The sequence below is a fragment of the Artemia sp. Qi Xiang Cuo genome, chromosome 17 (assembly GCF_049724085.1).
Source record: "Artemia sp. Qi Xiang Cuo chromosome 17, ASM4972408v1, whole genome shotgun sequence".
NCBI classification, from domain to species: Eukaryota; Metazoa; Arthropoda; class Branchiopoda; order Anostraca; family Artemiidae; genus Artemia; species Artemia sp. Qi Xiang Cuo.
Window position 1 is genome coordinate 14,937,891 of NC_142810.1, and position 23,979 is coordinate 14,961,869.

General features: G+C 33.4%; 1 protein-coding gene across 1 annotated transcript in view; it reads left to right on the top strand.

Annotated features, from left to right (window-relative positions):
* sdk (sidekick cell adhesion molecule) overlaps positions 1 to 23,979 on the top strand; it is a 300,949-nt gene that overhangs the window by 273,905 nt on the left and 3,065 nt on the right. Inside the window, exons 27-33 of the mRNA XM_089103497.1 lie at positions 637 to 778; positions 3,213 to 3,338; positions 6,046 to 6,198; positions 8,894 to 8,914; positions 16,348 to 16,505; positions 20,324 to 20,495; positions 23,129 to 23,394. Coding sequence (XP_088959623.1) covers positions 637 to 778; positions 3,213 to 3,338; positions 6,046 to 6,198; positions 8,894 to 8,914; positions 16,348 to 16,505; positions 20,324 to 20,495; positions 23,129 to 23,394 — 1,038 coding nt within the window. The remainder of the gene's footprint in view (positions 1 to 636; positions 779 to 3,212; positions 3,339 to 6,045; positions 6,199 to 8,893; positions 8,915 to 16,347; positions 16,506 to 20,323; positions 20,496 to 23,128; positions 23,395 to 23,979) is intronic.

Consider the following 23,979-nt stretch of genomic DNA (forward strand, 5'->3'; position numbering starts at 1 on the left):
TAGTTGATAGTTATTTTCCAAAAATGAAGGTACGCACGGGCTTTAATCATAGCCAATCCATTCTGAGCTATGGAAAATCTATTATGCAGCCTAGTTTTAGAGGCCAACATGCCGTAATTCCTAAGACAGGGATTTGCTCAAGCGCCGCCTCCTCTACCTTGAAATAATTACTAATCGATTAAGAACTATCGAAAAGCTACTTTGAGAGCTGGTTTCAGAGGCCAACATGCCGTAATCCCTAAGACAGAGATTTGCTCAGACGCCGCCTTCTCTACCTTGAAATAATCACTAATCAATTAAGAATTATCGAAAAGCTAATTTCAGAGGCCAGCATCCCGTAATTTATTTCTAACTGTTTTATTTTAGCACTTCTGCTGATGACGGTCACTATACGTGTGATCGAAATATCCAGTATATTTTGTGAATGTTATTATCACTGTCTAATTAAAGGATTTTTCCCTATTCGAACTTTTATTTGTCGTCTTGGAAAGGCAGTTTGGTCTTCGAAATTACCTTAATCTTGAAAAACCTGAAAATTACAATCCAAACATTCAATTTTCATTTTAGATCATTCCTTTTAAGTCCTCGATCCCCTCCTTCTGTGTTAAGGTTTAATGTATATGATGTTTCTTGTAGGGCCTTCCTGGAAAGCCTGGTTCTGTTAGCTTCAATGAGATTACGATGAACAGTCTTCGTGTGTACTGGAATGCCCCTAAGAAACCAAATGGGGAAATTCTTGGATATCTTGTTACATATGAAACTGCTCATCAAGATGAAAGTAAGTTTATTCCCTCTTTATATGTTATCGTACATTTATATTATTATATCTATGTATTTATGCTATATTGCTTCTATAGTTTTATATTTGTTATAATTAGTCTCTAATTTATTCTTATATTATTTTGTAATTAGACGAATATATCGGAGTGCTACCATTTCGGCCAACCGTCACAAACACAAAACGTCATAACATCCAAAAAAATTATAAGTTTATATAATAGTAACTAGTATATAATAGCTTAAAAACAAATTTCGGCTATATATTTGCATGTCAGGGGGATGGGGGTAAAGCATAGTATATATTAATTACGTAACCTAACCTAAGTACCTTTTCCCAGGGGGGGTCACCAGGCTCATTTCATTGGGGGGAGGGATGATCTTCGTAAATTTTACCGAATCGCTCCCTGATTTATGCCGAATTTTCGGCAGAAATCAAGAATTTTGCTAAATTTCGCCTGATTTTGCAAAATTTCTGCCGAAAATTTTCGCCTTTGGCAAAAATTGGAGAGGGGGGCACAAAGTTGGGAGGGGGGTGAGCCGCCCCCCTCCATTATTTTTATAATGGAGTGATAAAATGCAACGCAAATCAATATAGAAAACAAAGGATATCAGTTACAATGTAACACATAAAATTTAAAAGAAACTAAAACAAAAGAGAAATAATATAAACGTAGGGGAAAAAGAAGAAGAGAAAAAAAATTCACAACTTGCAGAATCTAATAAGCAGCAACATTCAAAAATATGGACACAAGCTGTCATATGTTATCATTATTAGATTTTTACTTACTCTTTACAATACCAAAAAATGTGGAGTGACCAAAGAGAGAAAAACAAACAAACAAATTGAGGAAAAATAACTTATGACTCAAAAAAACCTGATAAGGTGATGGTGCGGAGAAAAACGGATACAAGCGGTATTTGAAAGCTTTCTGTGTAGTACTTCCAGTTTTACAGTAATATCAGGAACAAGAAATGTATTAATAATTACCAGGTTTTTAGTCCAAGGTGGAAGAAACAACAAAAATTTACAAAATATAAAATAATTAATGATTGTAAAATAATTGTAGGGGGGTGAGAAAGGAATGGGATTAGAAAGGATTCACCTTAAGTACTTTAAGAGACGGTTAGGTTTAAATGATAGATTTAATAATCTAGTAATAAGAGGAGATTTAGGCCTAGACATCCTTCGGAATAAGAGACTATTAAAAATGGTCAGGTTTTGGAAGAAGATAAGATCATTGCCTGAGAATAGATTAGTTAAGGTAGCATATAGAGAAATGATAAAAGATAATAGGAAAGATTCATGACCGAATCAAATAAGGAAAATATTGAATAGTCGTGCTCTGTCAGGAATTAGGAATCAGGTAGTCAGGAATTAGAAGGGGGTAGGCATAGGAGGAGAAGTAGGATCTGTGACAAGAAAAGTAAACATTGTACTGCAAGAGCAGGAGATCCAGTTATGGCAGACTGGTCGGAACCCGGCAGCATCTCTAGGTGTGAACGTGAAGGTCAAGGAGGCGTGGGGGAGAAATATTATTTAATAGTGGGACTTAAGGGGGAAGATATAAGGTGGGTCATTTCAATAAGGGGTAATTTTATGTCTTAAGTGAAAGAAGGAAATATTTGGGGAGGTTCCGGTCGCGGAAGAGTCTGTATTTTTGCCCGATGTGCGGAGAAAATGATGATTTAGAGCACTCTGAATGCAATTGTAAGGAGTTGAAGGATTTGAGGGTAGCCATTTTTGGGATTGGGGTAAATGGGAAGGATTGGACGGTCGGGATTTTAAAAAATACTTGTAAAGTAGATATCAAGAATATAGCAAGGTATGTGCGTGTAGCCATGCAACACAGAGAGAAGTTTTTGGAGGGTGGACGATAGGCGGGACAAGAAAAGAATATATATCTGCGACGTTTTGTGTAATTATGTTAGTTTTATGGTATTATGTGCCTTATTGTGTTTGTTTTAATTTTGCAATTGTTATGCTTTTTATTGTTATTATTATATGCCCTGTTATGTGCGGTAGTATCATATGTAATTATTTTGTGTTATTATTTTTTTTTGTCATGGCCCAAAACAAATTTTGCTGCAATAAATATATGTCTACCTATCTATCTATTATAACATCATTGTAACACATATTCTATTTCCGTTTTCTTTCTATTCTATTTTCTATATTTTCTATTATTTTATTCTATTTTATATTTCATTGTTATTATTATATGCCCTATTTCCGTAGTTTAATATAATTAGGGTTATATAATTAGGGTTAAATTCAATAGTTGTGAATTTATTGATAAATGTACTTGACACTGATTTATATCTACTGTGCATTAAAATCCCTAGGCCTTGAAAAACTATTTTATTATGTAAAATTTGTCCAATTATTGTGTATTTATATGTCGGCCTTTTTTTGTATTATCTTTTTTTTTCAGATTACAGCAAGCAAGTAAAGCAAAAAGTGACAACAAATTCATTGGTAGTTTCATTTTTAGAAGAACAAGTGACTTACCATTTTACTGTCCGAGCTCTTACTATTGATTACGGACCACCTTCTGAAGGTAAGCTCTTATTAATTCATTACCAAAGTTATATTATCAGTATCCATTACATTATCAAAAAAAACATTTTGGAAGAACAAGAAACTTACCATTTTACAGTCCGATTTATTGCTATTGATTACGACCTACCCTCAAAAGGTGAGCTTTCGGTAATTCCTTATCAAATTCACATTACTATTACCACTATCTATTACACTACCATTCATTTTCATTGTATTTTTAGAAAAACAAGTTCTTTTTTATTTACAAACTAAATACAACTAAAAAACGGTATGCCTGGCTGAGAGTCTTAGCTCGTATTACCGGGCAACCAATAACAAATAAAAACAAAATAATATATTACATAATATATTACTGTAATTACGCACAATCACACCCTTTTATAAATAAATAAAAAGAAAGAAATGTATGACTTACCAAGCATCACCCCAAGCCAGCAGCCAAATGGAGAAGTTACCAAAAAAAAAGAAAAAAAAAAAAAAGTGAAGTTAAGCCGCGGGGAAACTCGACCAAGAGAAAAACCCACTTTTCAATTGTAAGACTTCGGTAATTCCTTACCAAATTTACATTACAGTAAAAATTATCTTTTGCACTACCATTAGTTACCATCATATTTTTAGAAGATCAAGTGACTCGCCATTTTACGGTCCGAGCTCATACTATGATTACAGGCCACCTCTCGAAGGTAAGCTTTTTGTAATTCATTAGCAAATTTACATTACCATTACCATTATCAGTTAAATTATCGTGAACTACCATTGCATTTTAAGAAGAACAAGCGGCTTACCGTTTTACAGTCCGAGATCTTACTACTGATTAAAGGTCACCTTTCGGAGGTCGTATTTTGGCAATTCCTTGCCAAATTTATATTACCATTATCGGCTACATTATCATTAGTTACCATTACATTCTTAGAAGGAAAAGTGACTTACCATTTTACATTCGGAGCTCCTACATTGATTACAGCCCACCTTCCGAAGGTCAGCTTTTGGTAATTCATTAGCAAATTTACATTACCATTATTAGTATCCTTTACATGGCGATTCATTTCCGTTACCTTGTTTTTTCTCAACGCTTTTTGCCATGTAATATATATTGATTTTTTTCTCAGAAACGACCCGATAATCTTCCGTATCCAGTTCATGTAATATGTAAATATTTCAACCATTCACCTTGTGACAGCGGAATGGTGAATGCCATGCCCTTGAACATCGCCCGTGAACGCCCGTGAACAGGTTCAATCCTTTCTGTTACAAGGAAATTTTGTTGGATTCTTTGTTGAGTTGTTAATTTTTTTTTTTGGGGGGGGGGAAATATCAAAATTTTTAGTAAGTTCAAGAAAAGAATGTAGGCAATATTTTTGTTTAGATGTATAGGCTACACTCAGCTCTATGATTCTGCTTGGTAATATTAGACAGCTAAAAAAGGTTTTCCTCACAGATGGACTACTTATATTCTGTATCCATGGACCGAGGCTTATTTCCACGTGCTGCGAGGCTTTACAATTTAAAAATGTTTAATCATATTTTTTCTTGTCTTTAGTATGCTATTAAAATTTGTGGTAAATTAAAAAAAGGGTAATATTTGCGTACTACTAGGATATAAAAAGTAGGTAGTATATAGGTTACATTTAGTTCTATGATCCTATTTGGCAATATTAGACACCACCAGTAGTTTTTTTTCTTAGACAAACAGCTTACTTCTCGTATCCATTATATATATTATATATATATTACATATATGGATATTACATATATTATGTTAATATCCAAAATAATCACCTTGTGACTGTGTAAGGGATAAAGCCACGCCCGTGAATAATTTGGACCTAGGCCGTACTTGTGCATGTTTACTGCATAGAAAATATCCTGTATTTAAATTTTATTCAAAATTGTGGCCCTGCGGCTCTGGCCAAATATCCTGGTTGGTCCTCTCTCTGATTCCGACTAAGGTCGGAAGCCCTGGCTGCTCAGTGGAAATATTGCATTCAACTTGTATACCAGCAGCAGTCTTCAATTAATTTTTTTTATTTAATAAGACCCTATTTATGATAATTAAAATAGTCTCTACACACATACTTCCTCATTATGGAAAAAAAAAAACACTAGTTAGTCATCTTAATAGAAATTGAATCGCTGGACAAAAATTCATCAATCCTCTTTGGGAAAATTCTAATTTTGATTGGTATTTCATCTATGTTCTCTTTTTTCAGTCAAATTTTAGTTTTATTTGGTTTTGTCTTTGTTTTCCTTATTTTTTTCGTTCTTCGTTTTTTCATGTCTTTTCATTAATTCGTTTCGTTGTCATTTTTCAGAAAACATGACAAGAGGCCACAAGATGGCTTTTACTTAGTTTTTTTTTTCATTTAAATTTATTTTCATTTTATTTTCATTTTAATTGCTATCATCTTTCAGGAGATATGACAACGGTCCAAAAGATGGCTCTCACTTCATTTTATTACATCAATTTCATCTTGATCTATTTAATGTGTTTTCACCTATTTCATTCTTATTTTTAATTAATTTTCAGATATTTATTTATTTCATTTTGATTACAGCCTTCTTCGAGGAGATATGACAACAAGTCCAGTCGATGGCTCTGACTTCATTTTATTTCGTTTTTTGATTTTTTTTTTTGTCGAGTCGGTTTCTTTTTTTCTTTTTATTTATATTTATTCCTTCTAATTATTTTCATTGTCATCTTTTAGGAAATGTGACAACTGGTCCACAGGATGGATCTCCAGGAAGACCTCGGGATCTCCTTCTAACTAAGTCTGCCTCTTCGGTGGGTCTTCAGTGGGAAAACGGAGCATCGGGGAAAGGCCCAATTCTTGGATACTATGTTGAAGCCAAGAAAAAAGGTATGTATATATTAAGCCAAATAAATTTAAACAAGTTAGAAATTAACGTATATATATATATATATATATATATATATATATATATATATATATATATATATATATATATATATATATATATATATATATATATATATATATATATATATATATATATATATATATATATATATACATACATACATACTACATCATCATCATACATACATACTACATCATCATCATCATCATCATCATCATCATCATCATCATACATACATACATACATACATACATACATATATATATATATATATATATATATATATATATATATATATATATATATATATATATATATATATATATATATATATATATATACATACATACATACATACATACATACTACATACATACATACATACATACATACATACATACTATACATACATACATACACACACACACACACATATATATATATATATATATATATATATATATATATATATATATATATATATATATATATATATATATATATATATATATATATATATATTATTCAAATCAGTTAAGCCAGGACTTATGCAACCATATATATCTTAAAAAATTAAGAACAATCGGGAATTCAGTTTCTAATAAAAAAAATACCTCTATACACAGTGTGCAGTTTTTGGTAGTAGCTGGCGCAAAAAAAAAAAAAAAAAAAAAAACCCTTAAGGAATGTAGTGCAGCTTTCGCTTTAAGGCACCGTCGCATCCATGATTTTTGTTTGGGGGGGTCTACCCGATTTTTTCCCGTGGACTTTGTCTAACATCCTCGAGCAACATTACGTTACGTATTTTTTAGACTAATTTTCGACTCGGTCAAAAATTTCGGGGGGGGGGGGGTTCAAACCGGGTAACCCCCCTGGATACGGCCTTGCTTGAAAGTATAATTGTCTCTGGAAATTGAAAGATTGTTAGTGGTTGAGTTTTACGGACAAAAGCGTTGTCAATCTTAATTGTTTTTTCCTGTTTGTTTTCACGATTCAAAAGTGGTAAAACTGACAAAAATGTCATGCAACCTTAATCAAATCAAAGTTTTGAAACTACCAAAAGCAAAATTACAGTCTAAAACATAAATAGGCTCAATTACGTTCAAGGGTGGGAGGGTGATGGGCAAAAAATGTCTTCGGTACTTAAGACAAATGGAGATTTGAAATTTATTTTGTAAGTGAATTTTTTTACTTAAATACCCTCAATATCCTAATTAATATCCCAATATCTACAAAATTACATTACAATAGTTGAAAAGTTGACGATGTGTATGGCATTTTATACAACTTTTTTATCGTTCAATCAAAGATAAAATATTTATTTTATATATGTCTTAATGCAATTTGTAAGACTATAAACGAGGGAAGTGTCTACTTCTGTTGGCCTCAGACTTGGTGCTGCAGTGAGTTACTGACTCTATAAGGATAGAATTGACCCTATATTGGGTAGGGGTGTATACAAAGTCCCGTGTTCATGTCGGAAGTTTTATACATTGGGAGGGCCCGTCAATAACTGGGGGGACGACTGCATGAACACAAAACTTCAATAGATAAATCCCCGAGATGATGAAAATAGTAATAAAAGCGACAATTTTGATTCTGCTTTGGCCCTCCACATTTTTGAGAATCCAGGTCATTTAGTTCTTTTTGAGGAGGCAACTTTAATATCTACCGTAAATAACTTACCGCAATCTTTTAGAGAGGCAATTGAGATTAAAAAAATATATAAATAGAGACTTTGTTATAAATAGAGATACTGGAGATACTTCCATAAGCCCAATTTATAATAGATTGATATTAAAGGATTAAAATAAAAAAAATTCCTCAGTTTAAAGTAAATCCACCTGTCCGCATTTTTAAGGAAAATTGAGTCTACAGACACGCTAAATCTATTGCTAAGCAAATAATTCTTGCTCAATCAAATTGGTGAATCGCCTTTCACTTGTTCTAGTTTTGTTCAATTCAGTGTGTATTCGTCTCTTGTGAAGTTTATTTCAAAAGATTGTATTTTTTATGTATTATTTTCTCTTAGCACTGAGGACGACTTGGCGGAGGTCCTTGTCGAAATATCTGATTATTTTCGCTTCATATCGTTCCCCTGACTCACACTACCCTCGTTTTTCTCGGCTATTTGATTTTATTTTTCATTTGTTATGTTTTTTTCTTTGTATCATACGATAAAAAAAAACTCAATTGAGCGAGAACGTCGAACCATAAGCGTTTTCGCAGAGGTACATATAGAGGGCTGTCATTTAAATTTTTGTTATTTCCCCGTTGCAAAAATAGATTTATTCTGTTTTGTGAAAACTAAGGTCAAATTGAGAATTAGTTGAATGGTCTATTTATATTTAATCCAACGCAGTCAAGTATATAAATAATAGTTAAATTTAATTAAGGATCTACTCAAGATATCTTTTGTTTAATTAGGCACGTACGTTTTTTTTTTGGGGGGGGGCTCCTCCCCCGTGGCACGTCCTTGAGTATAAATACCCATATTAAAATCATGTCAAATTTGTGTTTTCCGCTAATGTCATGCAATTTCAAAAGGTAGGTTCGATTCTACCTTAAACTGTGTTTTCAGGATAAATAAGTATTCAAATTGAGGATTTGTTAGTTAAAAAAATGATCTTGTCCTGTTTGTTAGAATACTGATTTAAATTTTTGATCTTTTAGCAAAACTGACATCTGGCTATAGTAAGTAATACGCATGGCATGTTTAAGTTTATCTTCCGTGTAAACCATTCGTTTTGTATCCAATGTCTTAGCATGGATTTCAATTGACTCTTAACTCTGAAGCCTCATGGTCGTACCTTTTAAATGTTTTAAATGCACAGCTGAAACAGGTCAACTGTTTAATTCTTCTTTTGTTACCCCGGAGTGTGTTTTGAGTGCCCAAATTTGTTGTTCATTTTCTTCCGTTTAGATAATACAAATAGCTGTATTTAGTAAATTTTTGGAAGTACGAATTTCGGTTTACAAAAGCTGTAAGCAGCACGTAAAACTTGTGTTTTTGTATTCTCCAAATAAAGTTGATTTTTTTTTTCATATTTCCTTTGCCAGGTTTTTCTCTCTTTTTTTTGATTTTGTGGCTCTGTTCTTTGTTTATTTACTTTTTTACTGTTGAAGGACTAACTTTTATGTTTATTATACCCAGTAGTTACGAGCCCAACTCTCCGTTGAGATAGTAGCATTTTTTAGAATATTGTATATATATATATATATATATATATATATATATATATATATATATATATATATTTTTATATATATATATATATATATATATATATATATATATATATATATATATATATATATATATTGCTGATTAAACAAATTCATTCATATTTTGCCGCTGTTATGCCTAAAAGCTGTATCTGACATTTTTTAACTTCCGAAATAATTGTCAAAACCATTTTCTGTGACATACCGAAAGGGAGGATTAGGAGGGCAATGTATGTTCAATCACACTTCGATCCTCCTCATTTATATGAACCTACTTGCCCTCCATTCGAAGTTAAAAAGTTTGAAGTACCCGCACCATTTAAACATTTTTGCCTCTCAATTACTCAGACAATCTGTCTTGGCTTTTTTCCTACAATTACCCATGTCTTGATGCCTACTGCAAAATACTGATTTTCAATTCAACATTAACGGACTCGGACTGAATTGAAAATCAAGTATTTTGCAGTAGGCATCAACACATGGCTAAGTGTAGGGAAAAAGCCAAGACAGATAGTCCGAGTAACAACAGTCAATAACATCAGTTACAGCCTTTTGGCGTAACAGCGACGATTTTAGGGCGTAAAAAATCTCAACCCTATTTGGGTCCTCCCCCACAGTAATAATAACTCCTAAGTTTAGCGGGCTATGGGAATCAAGGAGAGTTAAATTTAAAGTGAAAAATACTGGACTTCAGGCGTTAAAAAATCTTTTAGTGAGGATCAGATAACCAGTTTATTTTCAAAAACAGGTCAAAAAGTATTTCTTGGAAAATTACTTGATTGATTTTTAAATTTCCATCAAACAATGACATATCAGTAAAACAAGCAAACCAGTATTAGAAGGTCAAATGGCCTGCGCACAGTGGCTTGACTGATTAATCACAGCGGCTTGGTGGCTTAAATCATATAAGCATTTTATGACATGTCAGTAAACCAGTACCAGAAGGTCAAATGGCCTGCGCACAGTGGCTTGAATGATTAATCACAGCGGCTTGGTGGCTTAAATCATATAAGCATTTTTATAACATATCAGTAAACCAGTACCAGAAGGTCAAATGGCCTGCGCACAGTGGCTTGACTGATTAATCACAGCGGCTTGGTGGCTTAAATCATATAAGCATTTTTATGACATATCAGTAAACCAGTACCAGAAGGTCAAATGGCCTGCGCACAGTGGCTTGATTGATTAATTAAATCATAAAAGCAAAAGGGACCAGGTAAGAAGAAAAAAGAGCAAAAAACAGCATGATATTCGCACGGAGCCTACCCTGTATCTCGACTAAGGAGAAACTTTTTCTCTTTGGGCATTTTAACCTTCGTTAATTTTTTATTTTCTTGATTTATTGTTTGGTTGTTAATTTTTTTTTTCCGGAGCTAGGTGAAGTTGCTAGTTACGATTTTACCACGCAAGTACGGGTTTACGATTTTGGTTTAATAGATGATGAAGGGTTGATGTGGTAAATAGGTTCCCGTACAAGCCAGTATTGTGTCCTTCTATCGCACTTTTTTTTCGTTGATTGTAGTTGAAATAACTGAATTTGGATTAAATTGAATTTAAAAATTCAAGTTTGAATTGAAACTGACCAGAAAAAAAAAGTTCAAGTTTTAATTGAAACTGAACAGAAAAAAAATGTAAACAAAACCAAATATATATTTTTTTTGCATATTTTCTTCCTGCAGCCAATCTGAAATTTTACTTAGTTATTCCTTTTTTCCTTTTGTTCTTTTTCTTGTTACTGTTACTCTGCTTTTTTATATTTTTGTATAATGTCTAAATATAAACTGTTATTTAATATCATCATATGGAAAATGCCTCTTCCCTTTAAAAATTTACAGATGTTTCAATTTGATTTGAAAAGAAAGTAATGCCAAAAGAACACAGAAATACGGACACAAGTATTAATATTCTAAAATCATGGGAAGAAAAAACAATCTGCATGGCCTGTTTAATTTATATAATAATATGTCATAATGGTATGTCATGTGGCATCCAACCTGTTATTTTTTACCCCGTGTTTTAGTGGGGCTACTTGTGTGTTCAGAAATCATGACTGTCGTCTACCCTCGAATGTGTAAAACTAATGTCAACTTTTTTGCGATAAATAAAATTTGGTAATTTTCTGTTTTTTTTGTTGTTGTCATTAATATAAACAAGGCATGGCAAATCAAAAAAGTCTTCAGATAAAGCAAGTACATAAAACTAATTAAATTAAGCATATAAAAAAAAAACATAGTTCAGTAAAACAAAAACATACTTGACATTGTGATTGTCGCCTGTCTTTGATAATAAAAAAAAACCTGGCTAATTTTATTTTGTGTTATTTATATGAACAAGGAATAACAAATCTAAAAAAAAAAACTCTTTAGGAATTCAATTTAATAAAAAAAAAAAAAAAAAGATGATTCATAACAAATATAATGCAAAAGGGGAAGTGTTTCCCAGATTTAAAAAGAAAATGAGAGCAACATTCGCATTTTAGAGAGATATTTTAGAACTTTTTTGTGTACATTGGGAGGGGGTGCACGACTGAATAAGGCTATAAAAGCTGTATATATATAAAACAACTTACATAAATTTTTCCTAGAATTTTATTAAGTTTTCTTCGAAATTCAGTTTTTCAAGATTCTTGGAATCATGTCAATAAAGAAAATTAATCAAGAAGGTGACAACAACATTTAGTAGCATAGATTGATACTTAATAAGTTAATTAATAAATATATAAATAATAGATAATATCGATGTGCTTTTACTGGTTTGAGAAATTTCTTATCAATCATTTGTGTTTTTCTGGTAGACTATAAACGTCCATTTTATGAAAACAAATGTCACTGTTTTCTCGAATAATTTTTTTTTTGACCTCTTGGAATGTTCCAAATTTATATATGTATATATATATATATATATATATATATATATATATATATATATATATATATATATATATATATATATATATATATATATATATATATATATATATATATAGATAGATAGATAGATAGATATTTATTGCAATAAAAGCCACTTTGGGCCATGGCAAAAAGGAAAATCACACAAAATAATAACATGATTATAACACTCATAGCAAAGTATGGTAGCATACATAACAATAACAACTCAAAATTACAAAACATTACAAAAACATAATAAAGCACACGATACCATTAAACTAACATAAATAGATAGATGTATGTTACATCTATCAAGGGCCATGACTACAAAAATAACAAACAAGAAAACAACTTACACACATACAACAATACTTTCCACACTCACCCCACCCCTTTTTACAAAAATCTATCTCTATGGGACATACCCAATTTTATATACTTTGCTATCATTCTTATTGTCCCATAATTTTTTGATCCCATTACTGAAACCAACCACTCACTTGTCCTCCACATTAACAAAAAATAAATCTTTCCTTAGATCCTGTATACTGGGACAAAGTGGCCATGAAGTGAAGCAGATCCTCCCCATTTTCTCCGCACATAGGGCATGAGTAAGGACCTCCTTTACCCTTACCCTCCCTAAATATTTCCTCCTTTCTCCAAGTGCTAGAGAATTACCCCTCCCTGATATATACCACTTAATTTCTTCACTATTTAAACCCACTTTAAAATAATTATCATATCCCCAGACCTCCTTCCATTGCCGATAAATGCCGAGGGACACCGAGGCTGTGACTTCACACTGCCATTTCTGAATCTCCTGATCTTCAAGCACTCCCTTTACTAGTTTTGCTACATTTTCTACTTCCAGCCCTATCCCCTTCCCTTTATTCCAAACACCTGATAACCCACAACTATTTAAGATTGATTTCACCTGGGAAGTCCATGAACTTTTCCTTCTATCCTAGCTGCATTTACTAACCTATTACTCTGTAAATCAATCACCTTTTCCCAGTATCCTATCATTCTAACCAATCTTTTTACCCTCAATGGAAACTATCCTAAATCACCCTTTAGGACCAAATTATCAAATTTCCCACTTAGCCCTAAAAGTCTCCTGAAATGTCCTAAATAAATTTTCTCTATTTTTTCCCCTTTTCAAAAACCCCAAACTTTCCCACCGTAACTCAATGCTGGGCCTACCTTCGTCTCAAAAATTCTCTTCTGTAGCTTAATATCTGCCGGTCCTAGATGCCTAAGGGGACTCTTCAATAATGCCCATGAAGCCTTCTGACCCTTCCAACTCGCTATTTGCACCTGATCACTCCATTTCCCCTGAACTTGTGAACTTACATCCCAAATAAATATAATCATTAACTTCCTTCATCTCTTTCCCTTTAAAATAAAACTTATTCTTTTCCCTTTCATCATTTCCAAAAACTAATATAACTGATATACGAGGTATGTTTTTTAAGTAAGCACCGTTTTGCGATTCCACCACCCCAGCGCTACGCTTGTCATTCTGCGCATGCGCGGTGGTTACCTACATCTCTTGTCTACGCACTGAAACCATTGCAGTCTGATTTTAATTGTATGCGTTGTTTACTGATTGTTTAAGATGGCTCTGACAATGCTTAATCCTGCCGATTGTGAAGTACGGGCGGTTATACGATTTCTTAGTGCTAAAGGCATAAAACTGATCGATATTCATCGTGAGATCTGTGAAGTTTACGGACGAAACATTATGAGTGATGGAATGGTAAGAAAATGGGTGAGAGCATTTAAAGATGGCAGCACAAATGGGCATGATAAAGAACGGAGTGGGCGTCCTTCGGTATTTGATGGAGATTTGGTGCAGAAAGCGGAAAAAAAAGTGAGAGAAAACAGACGCTTTACAATTTCATCAATGTGCGACTGGTTTCCTCAATATTCTCGTAGTGTTTTGTATCGCATGGTGACTGAGAACTTGAATTACCGGGAATTGTGTTCACTTTGGGTTCCAAAAATGTTGATGAATTTGCACAGAATCCAACGTTTAGGCAGTGCATTGACTTTCCTTGAGCAATACCATAATGAAGGTGAAAATTTTTAAGACCAAATTGTTACTGGTGACGAAACATGGGTGTGCCTACGTCCACCAGAATCAAAGCAACAATCCATGGAATGACGACGTTCATCATCACCCAAAAAAGTGAAATTTAAGCAAACATTTTCTGCCCGGAAAATCGTGTGCACAGTTTTTTAGGACAAAAAAGGAGTATTGCTAGTGGAGTTTCTGCCTTGTAATAAGACAATCAATGCAGCGTCTTATTGTGAGACATTGAACAATCTGCGTCGTGCAATCCAGAACAAAAGACGTGGCATGTTGAGTAAGCGCATCATTTTGCTGCATGACAATGCAACATAAAATGGGATAAAAAAGAATCTGAAACACATAAGAAAATAATAAAAAAAAATTGTAAACAAGAAATAGGATACAGTAGGCTATTCTCGTTTAATCCAATCAACACTCGTAAATGCTAATGCAAATTCTTGCTGTCGCTCGTATCTGACATTTTTTACAATTCTGAAATACTCGCTAAAACAGTTTGTTAAGCTGCTCTCAAAGGGAGGATCGGATGAGCAGCGTATGTTCAATAACACTTTAATCCTCCTGGTCTGCATTATCCTTCTGATTCTCCTTTCAAGACGAGCTTAGAAAAGAGTTTTTGGCAATTATCTTCAACGTGTCAAAATGTCTGTTACGACATTAAGGCAAAGCAGCGACGAAACGCTAATTAAAGCTGTTCACGCGAGGGCCGCGGTTTAAAGTTTATGACTGTGCGGTACGCTCGGAGGGTGGTGGTAAGTTGGTTGCATAGAAATAGGAACCATTCTTTTCTTTTTAGGTTTAGGCTCAGGAAGTAACGGCAGAAAAAAACTATTGACCTGTATTAAAGCTAATTTTGATGAGTGAAGAACAATAGAAATTATTAATTTTATTATTTGCTCGTTTAGAACTATTCTGGTTTTTTCTAAGTATATTACATATTTGATTAGAATCAGAGGTAGTTATTTAGTGGCAATAACTTCTAAAGTTATTAACAAACTGAAAACAGTAATTACCAGCTATATGTTTTTTCAGCTAAGGGGGGTAGCAAAGAATATAGCCAATTAATAATATAAAACAATTGAGTTCGTCTCTAAGACAAAAAAAGAGGAAATTGTTGTAGTATCGTAACTTTTTATGGATAATTTTGAAAACAGTTAATATTATATATTTAAAATCACCATAAAATCCGAAGAGTATATTCTTATGTTTATTGTTATCAAAATATAGTTTTCTAGAGTTTCGGTTGCCTTTAGCCACAATTCAGTCTTTACTTACGCTTCGTTATCCTAAATTATTTGAAAAAGAAAACAACCAATAGAATATACCATTACTCAGGAAAATCATGTAGTTAATTATTAAAACTTAAATGAGAATATTTATCTTATCATCATTTTTTATTTTATCATTTTCTTTATTTATCTTATCATTTATTATTATCATTGTCTTTCCATGTATCCTTTAATATATTTTTTGTTCTGTCATTATTTCATTATCTACCTTGTATTACTTCTATATACTCTTCCTTTACATTGGAATGAATGTGAAAGATCCGCTTCGGGATCTTAGTAAGTAAGTAATAGTAATGTTCTAGTAATAGGGCATGTTTAAGAATCTTTAAAATTTTTCTCTCTCTCTCTCTCTCTATATATATATATATATATATATATATATATATATATATATATATATATATATATATATATATATATATATATATATATATATATATATATATATATATATATATATATATATATATATATATATATATATATATATATGTATATATATATATATATGATTTGTTATCTATAGTCACTAATGCAGTCTTTCTTCATTCATGTGTGTGTTAATTTCCCCCCCCCCTACATTTATGTGTTCATTGTATCCTGTGGTTTAATGTTTCATTATCTTTGCAGAAGAAGAGAAGTGGTTGACAGTAGTGAAGCTAGAAAATGGGCCTCAATCGGATTTTTTCCTGTCTTACCAAAATCTTTTACCTTCAACGACCTACCTATTTCGTGTCATTTCATATAATAGATTTGGAATATCACTGCCAGTTTATTCCTTAGAGGAGGTATGTAAAATTTAGTTGCCCTCATTAAAAGATCTTAAGCCTAAATTTCTTTGTTTTAATCGCTCTCTTCTCTTCCCGTCCTCTCCCGCTGCATTCTGTACACCCCCTATCTCTCTCCCTCCCTCTCTCCCCCCTCCTCTCTCTCCCTCTTTGTTTCTCTCCCTCTCTTTCCCTCTTCCCCCTCTCTCTCTCTTTCTCTCTCTCTCTCTCTCTCTCTCTCCTACTCTCTCTGTTTCTCTTTGTATTAGATAATAAATATTTAAATCTATTTTCAAACGGAATGAGAAGACAAAAGAGAAAAAGATCTAGTATAATATTTTGACTGTCTTTGTTTCTGTGTCGCAAACCCTTGTCTTAGGGATAACCTATGATTGTATGTCCCTAGTCAATGTTCCAGGTCGAAATGCAGTGTCAGACAAATCTGTTTTTCAATTGTTCTGTGTTGGGTGACTCTTCTTGACGGTAGTGCGAGGTAGTGCTACGTGTCTTCGCGTTTGCTGTTTTTTTCCTGGAAAACAATTCACGTGTCTTTTCGTGTATTTTGGATATAATAGTGTAAAAAAAGTTATTGACGCCATATCAAAACCGTTACTTATGCGTGTAAGGTTATCTGATCTGTGTTGCAGCTCGTTCATAAATTGTATTTTGGAAACTCGGGAGTAGTGTCAACTGTGTTTTCTTTCCTCCGACACAGTTTCTGATATCACCGTTTCCGATACCGTTTCTATGTTTGGAGTATGATTGAAGCTCCGGTGTAACATTAGATTCTAAGAAATCCACAAAACAGACTTTCTAATGGGGTTGTTTGAGAATAATTTTTTTTTATGAACTATCTTATCCTGTCTGGAATAGTCCTCAACTCCTCTGGGAGCAAGTTCATAAACTTTTGTAAACTTACTCGTTCGTATTCTCTTGAATATAACAGATCAGCACTTCTGATTGACATACTCGCTAAATTTCTAAGCTGACTTGCCACGTCCTGAGTTTTTTTTATGACCTTCTTTAAAGTTACCTCCCAAATATTGACCCTAATAAGATTTAACTCCGGCCTACAGGCCGAACACTTTAAGTGTCGAACGGCTGCTCTTTTAGACCACCTTTCTCTCTTGTCCCAGGTAATCGTGTCTCAGGAAATTGTGTCCAAATCCTTATGCGAAGGTGTTTTAACTCGTGTTATAAAAAAAGGGTTTTTGGCCTATGGTTGTTTTAGTCCAAACCGTTGGCTGGATAGTGAACAAACTTCTCGAAATGTTTCTTCTTCTCCTTTCATTGTCCTTTCCTCTTCTTCTTCTTTCAGTGTCCTTTCCTCTTCTTCTCCTTTCATTGTCCTTTCCTCTTCTTCTCCTTTCAGTGACCTTTCCTCTTCTTCTCCTTTCATTGTCCTTTCCTCTTCTTCTCCTTTCATTGTCCTTTCCTCTTCTTCTTTCATTGTCCTTTCCTCTTCTTCTCCTTTCATTGTCCTTTCCTCTTCTTCTTCTTTCAGTGACCTGTGCAATTTTTGTGACAGTCAGTTTGCTTTCAGAAGATGCATTGGAGATCGAAACACATATTCTGTATGCTTCGAAATTATTGAACTTGGCTATTAAAAAAAAAAAAAAAAAAAAAAATAATAATAAAAAAAAGTCATGTGTTTTAAGCTGTCTAAAGCTATCAGCTTTTATATTTGAGAGAGAAAAAATGAAAAATAGCTCTCTTATTTCCAAAGATTTTTTTCCCGTCTTTCACTCGCATTTTATACTTTCACTCCTTCGCACTTGTGTCAACCTTCACATTTGCTCTAGTTGGTGGCGATGTTATAAAAAGTCTGATGTTACGGTGCGTTCTCGTATACATCTCACGGAATATGTTCCGTTAAAGAGAATGGTTAAACAAAATTTTGTTATTTTTCCAGCTTAGAAAGACCCCCCCCCCCTTTGATCAATTGTTCATTGATATTGGCCATCTTTCATCTGCATATGATATGCTCTTGTTTGCTGATGATCTTGAATCACTTTAAACGTTTTCCAATCTGGTATTTTCATCCATAGGTCTCTCCTTGGGGGTATCTAAAACTGTTTTAGGGGTAATTAATCCAAATCCTGGAACAAAAGTCTCTTCTGGTAAAACCATTTTCAATTAAACATACCTTTACTATTTCAAGCTATCAACAGAAACTTCAGTGCTTGCCAAAATGAAAGGTCAGTTTGACAGGAATTGCTTAGCAAGATCTTATAACGCTATGTTGCCGTCTCAAATGCTTTATTTTGCCAATTTGGATGGTTTTTAACCACACTGAATGCATTATAGTTCGTTTACAATACTTCGGATACTGCAAGATTTTTTGGGCCTTCCTCTATGGATCAGGTACATAGCTAAGATACTATGTACTATGTAATACACAAATATAGATAGAGTATCCATAATTTTTCCGAAGCTTAGAGAATGTATTGTTGAATTCCCTCTGAATGGTATTTGTATTTAAATAATGTTGGTTTTGATCAAAGATGGTTTAATTTTCTTATCTGCGTCTTGCATTTTTGCTTTCATAATATGTAAAATCTTTTTTGGCTTTTGAGCTTTTTTCGATCTTTTCGATCGAATCTTTTCGATCTTTTCGATCTTTGTTGAGCTTTTTGTGCAAAGTTTACGTACTTGTCAATATCTTTTGTTTTCTGTTTGCAAATTTGTATTTTGTTAGGTAATCGTGTGTATTTTTATTTTTCCATGTTTGACATCCTAATATGGTTTTTAATATTTTGTAAAGAGGGTTTACAAAAATTTTCCAAACCAAATCTACTTGAACCTTGCTATAGCCTACCCATAAAGTTGTATTTTAGATCCTTAGGAGTGGTGCCAACGGGGTTTTTAGAGGTTCAAGGAAAAGCGAGTATCTGTATCTATTATCGCCATCAAACCACTTTAAGATCAGACTCTTCTTAGGGATTATAATGGTATTTGAATGATGCTACTAATTACCCCTACAAACAATTTTTTTTGCCCTTCAAGGTGGTACCTATAGGGTTCAAAAGGATATTTCTAAAACTGGTTTTAAACCTTTACTATTTTTAGGAGGTGGTCATAGCAGAAGCTTCAATAAAGTCGGGATTGAGAAGGGTGGGTGTCATAGAACTAAAAAATGGTTTTAAATCTTTGAGGATTTTTAGGAGATTGCCATGGCAGAAGCTTTAAGCACGTAGGATTGGTATTGGAGTGCGAAATAGGTTGGGCGGGTTTGCTGTAGATCTTAGAAAACTTCATACGGCTGTTATTGTCATAGCAGCCGTATTGTCAAATTTTCATATTGTCATAACAGTTTTCCAGCCACAGGTCTTCCCTTTAAGCTTCTAAAACCGGTTTTATAGTATTTAATCAATTCCGCAACGAGAGAGTCTTCTGTTTAGAGCATTTTCAATTGGACCTACAGATGCGTTGGATGTGGGACTACCATTTGGTTTAGCTTAATGAAAAATGATTTTAAGTCTGAGGATTTTTAGGAAGTGAATGTAGCAGAAGCTTTAATAAGAGTTGGATTTGGATGGGGGTGGGAAACACTGTGAGGTCAGATATGAGTAAGAAAAAATTATTTGAAATCTTTGAGAATTTTTAAGGAGATGGCTATAGCAGAAGCTTTAAACGGAATGGGTGGAATGTTTTCAATATTCAATAACGATTTTAATTTATAAGTGTTTTAGGAGCCGGCCATAGGAGAGGCTATAAAATAGGTGGGATGAAAACAGAGTGTTCGCCACTGCGCTGTCTTTTCGTTCTTTAATGATGTTATGAGTGTGTGGTAATTGTAGTTTGAAGCACTTGCTGACAGTCTGTATATTTTCTTGAAGGTCGTCACCCCTTCGAAGATTTACCTTGAGTATGGTTATCTTCAGCAGAGACCTTTCTACCACCAAACTTGGTTTTTGGTCACACTTGCAGCTGCCTGTGTTGTAATTGTAACGATGTTAGTGGCAATTCTATGCGTTAAAAGCAAAAGTTATCAATATAAGCGCAAATGTGGTGAGTACAACTTTCTTTCTTATTTGGATGATGACCAGGAGACTCATTAAATACAGCTTCTTGAGACTGCTTTTCAGTAACATCAATTCGAGGTGGAAGAAACATTCCCCACCCCCAACATTTTTGTACCCCTCTTCTCCCTAGATTCTTAAAAAAAAACATCTGTGCTTGGTATTTTCCCTGCAAAATGGCTTTTATTGGTATTTCATTGAAAGAGATTACCCCCCCTCTCTCTCTCTCTTATTTTTTTAAAACTTCGTTTTTTCCCATTTTCACAAATTTTTGATACGATTTTCCGCTTTTTTTTTCTTTTTTTTTGTAACAACGGGTGTTAAATAATAAAGAATGATAATGTGGGTAAAAAATAAGCAAATTATAAGCTAAAACATAAAATTTATAGCATCAAATAGCTCAAGGTGTCCTTTCAATTTCTAGTTTTGTTTGTGGATGTCTCTGAAAAGAGACTCTTTTTTTTTTGTTCTTAAGGAAAAAAAGCTTTGCCAAATAAAACTAACTAGTTTTGCTTAATAATTTTTCACGGTTAAACATGGCAGCACAGACGATTGCCAACAAAAGAATTTTTTTTTAGAATCCAAGTTTTCAGGTATGAAGTGACCTAGGTTGATTGGAGAGGAGGTGGGGGGTTAATTCTAGATAGTTGGAACTTCAATTGACTTGCTGCCGTTTGCATTTTGTTTATTCAATTTAGTTGAAAAATCTTAATTGCCTTAATCACTAAAAATAGTTCAAAACAAAAGAATGCTTTGAATATCCGAAAATTGGCCAAAAAAAGCTTCTGACAAAAAATTGAATTTTTAAGTGACGTTCTTTTTCCGTCGAATGAATGAATGGATTTCTCCTTTATTTTTGATTATTCATTTAACTAGAGAATAGTGGATTTTTTTTGTTGCTTAGTTATGAAAAATAACATTTTTTCGATCCTTTTTTCTTCCCTTCCTCCACTCCAATCAACGACTTTGAAGGTTAGCAATTGTTTTCTTTTTTTCATTTTACCGCCATCTAATCATTGATGAAGTCCTATCTTTACTTTCTTTACTCTTTCTTTATTCTCTGTCTTTACTTTTGACTTTTAGTAATTTTCATTGCTTATACGTTTGAGAAACTATAGTTCCCTTCCTCTATATTTTTCTCCCCTCTGTGAACCTTTACTTTCTGACTATTATTTTTTTTTCATTATTTAGAACTTCGAAAATTTGTCTTTCTTCTTTTTTTCCATCTGTAAACTCTGGCGATGGCCTTAAACTCTATCTTTACTTTCATCTAACAGTAATTTTGTTGCGTAGAGCTTAAAAAAAAGAAAATCTTTCTTCTTTTTTTCACCTCCACTGAGCAATGCCCTTTTCTCTCCACCTGTATTTTTACTATCTAGAAGTAATTTTTAATGCTTAGAACTTTGAAGAATAATAGTTCTTTTTCTTAATTTTTTCTATATTCCCTCAAATTGTTTGAATTTTCCAAACCAATATTTCGCTCGTTACTCCCTCTCAACTGTTCTCAAATCAAGAAAAAAAAAAGCGGACAAAGGTTCCTCAAATAATATAAATGAAGCCACGGCGTGATATGGAGTAGGGAAACTCAAACAAATCTACAAAATAAAAATATTAATTAACGGTACTGTTGCGCTTAACGGTATTAACGGTATTAATTAACGGTAATTTATATTAATTAACGGTACAATTATATTAATTATAAAGTAAATTATATTAATTATAAAGTAAAATTATATTAATTAACGGTACACACGAAAGAAGTCAAGTTTGGTTAATGCTAATAAAAAATCAATAAAATTAGGATGAATATATAATAGTTTAGAAACAAAGTCGGGCAATATGTTTGCACATTAGAGGTCGGGGGGGGGGGGGTAAAGCATACCATATAGTAAATACGTAACCTAATCTAGGTACCTTCCCCCCCCTAAACCCCCAAAAACAACAGTTTATATATTGTAAATTCAATGAGAAACCACGCTCTTTGATATATTTACATAGCAATTACCCGCTTTACAGACCTCCATCACTGCATTCCTTCGACAGTCTATAGCCGCTGTGTACTATTAAGCGCAACTGTACCTAATTAACATTAACCTCAGAAGGGCGTTTAAAAACAAAGCATAACTACAACATCATGGACCATGTTACCCTTAACTCAACACCCAATTCCTTCCCTAGGAGATCAATGAAAATATCAAAATCAATCAAAATAAGAATCCTAATATTAGTAAATTAAATATCACTTATATATAAACTTTTTCGCATGCTGACCATTGGTTGGCTTAGTGCAGGTAATCAATTTAATCAGTGCAGGTAATCAATTTAATCATTAAAATCATATATGGAAAATAATTCATTTTTCAACAGCCGTTTAAATTAACCTACATCTCAACTACTTTTAATAGCCCCATTTAACGAAGTTACTAACTCAGCCCCTCTAAAAACAAGAGATTGTCCATATTATTGTTCACACGTGTTTGTCTGTAGACTTTTATTGTCTTTTTTTATTCAAGTGCCAAAGTTTCCTCTTATATTTGCTTTTTTTCTTTTTTTATATTTTCTTATATTTTCTTTTTTTATTCAAGAGCCAAAGTTTCCTCTTATATTTGCTTCTTTTCTCAGATGAAGCAACACGGACACTAGAAGAATCAATCAACACCGAAGATTTGGGTTTTGCCATCGAGCTCCGTCAGTCGGCGCGCCTTAAAACTGGCACCCTAGGTCGTCGCTCTCTAGCAAGTAGCTCTGGAGCACTTGTCAAACCTCCTCCAAGACCTGCTCCAGCTTCGATTGCATATTCAGATGATGAAAGTGCAAAAGCGTATGATGATAATGATGACGGTAGTAGTGTTACGGAAAAACCGTCATTGAGTTCTTCGGAAAGTCAGGTATGTTAAGCTTTTCTGATTACTAGATCAGTTTTTAAGATAAGAAAAAAAAGTGTCTTAAAGTTTTTTTTAGCTAGAGGTTTCTTACTGCAGACCTTCCTATGCCACTAGAAGCCCCCAGGAAATCCGGAAAGAGCGACAAGTCCTGCTTCATATGCGCCACTTTACAGAAGTCCTACAACTGGAGTGGGAGCAGGTGTGGAAATTAATGAAAGGGCACGAGGGGAGGGCAATGATTTTTTGCCTTTTTTTCTAATAAGGACACAAAAAATCTTGGGAGACATTTTTCTAATGAAAATACTAAAAAATATATTTTCATTATCTAGGGTGGAGCTAGATTTGCCCCACCCTCCCAATTGTTGCCCCTGGACTGAACTATCGTGTGTATATGCTTCAAGTCCCGCTGCTATGTGTGCAGAAGCGTATTTTTTAGTCTGCCCCGTCTTTGGGTTCATACCCTTTGGTGGGTCCCAATACCATTCTGGCGAGTCTACCTTAAAAGCTAAGATTCACTGAATGCTAATTTGAGCTTGATTAAATTTTGCATAGTAAATATATAAAAATTAAAATTAAAGGGCTAATATT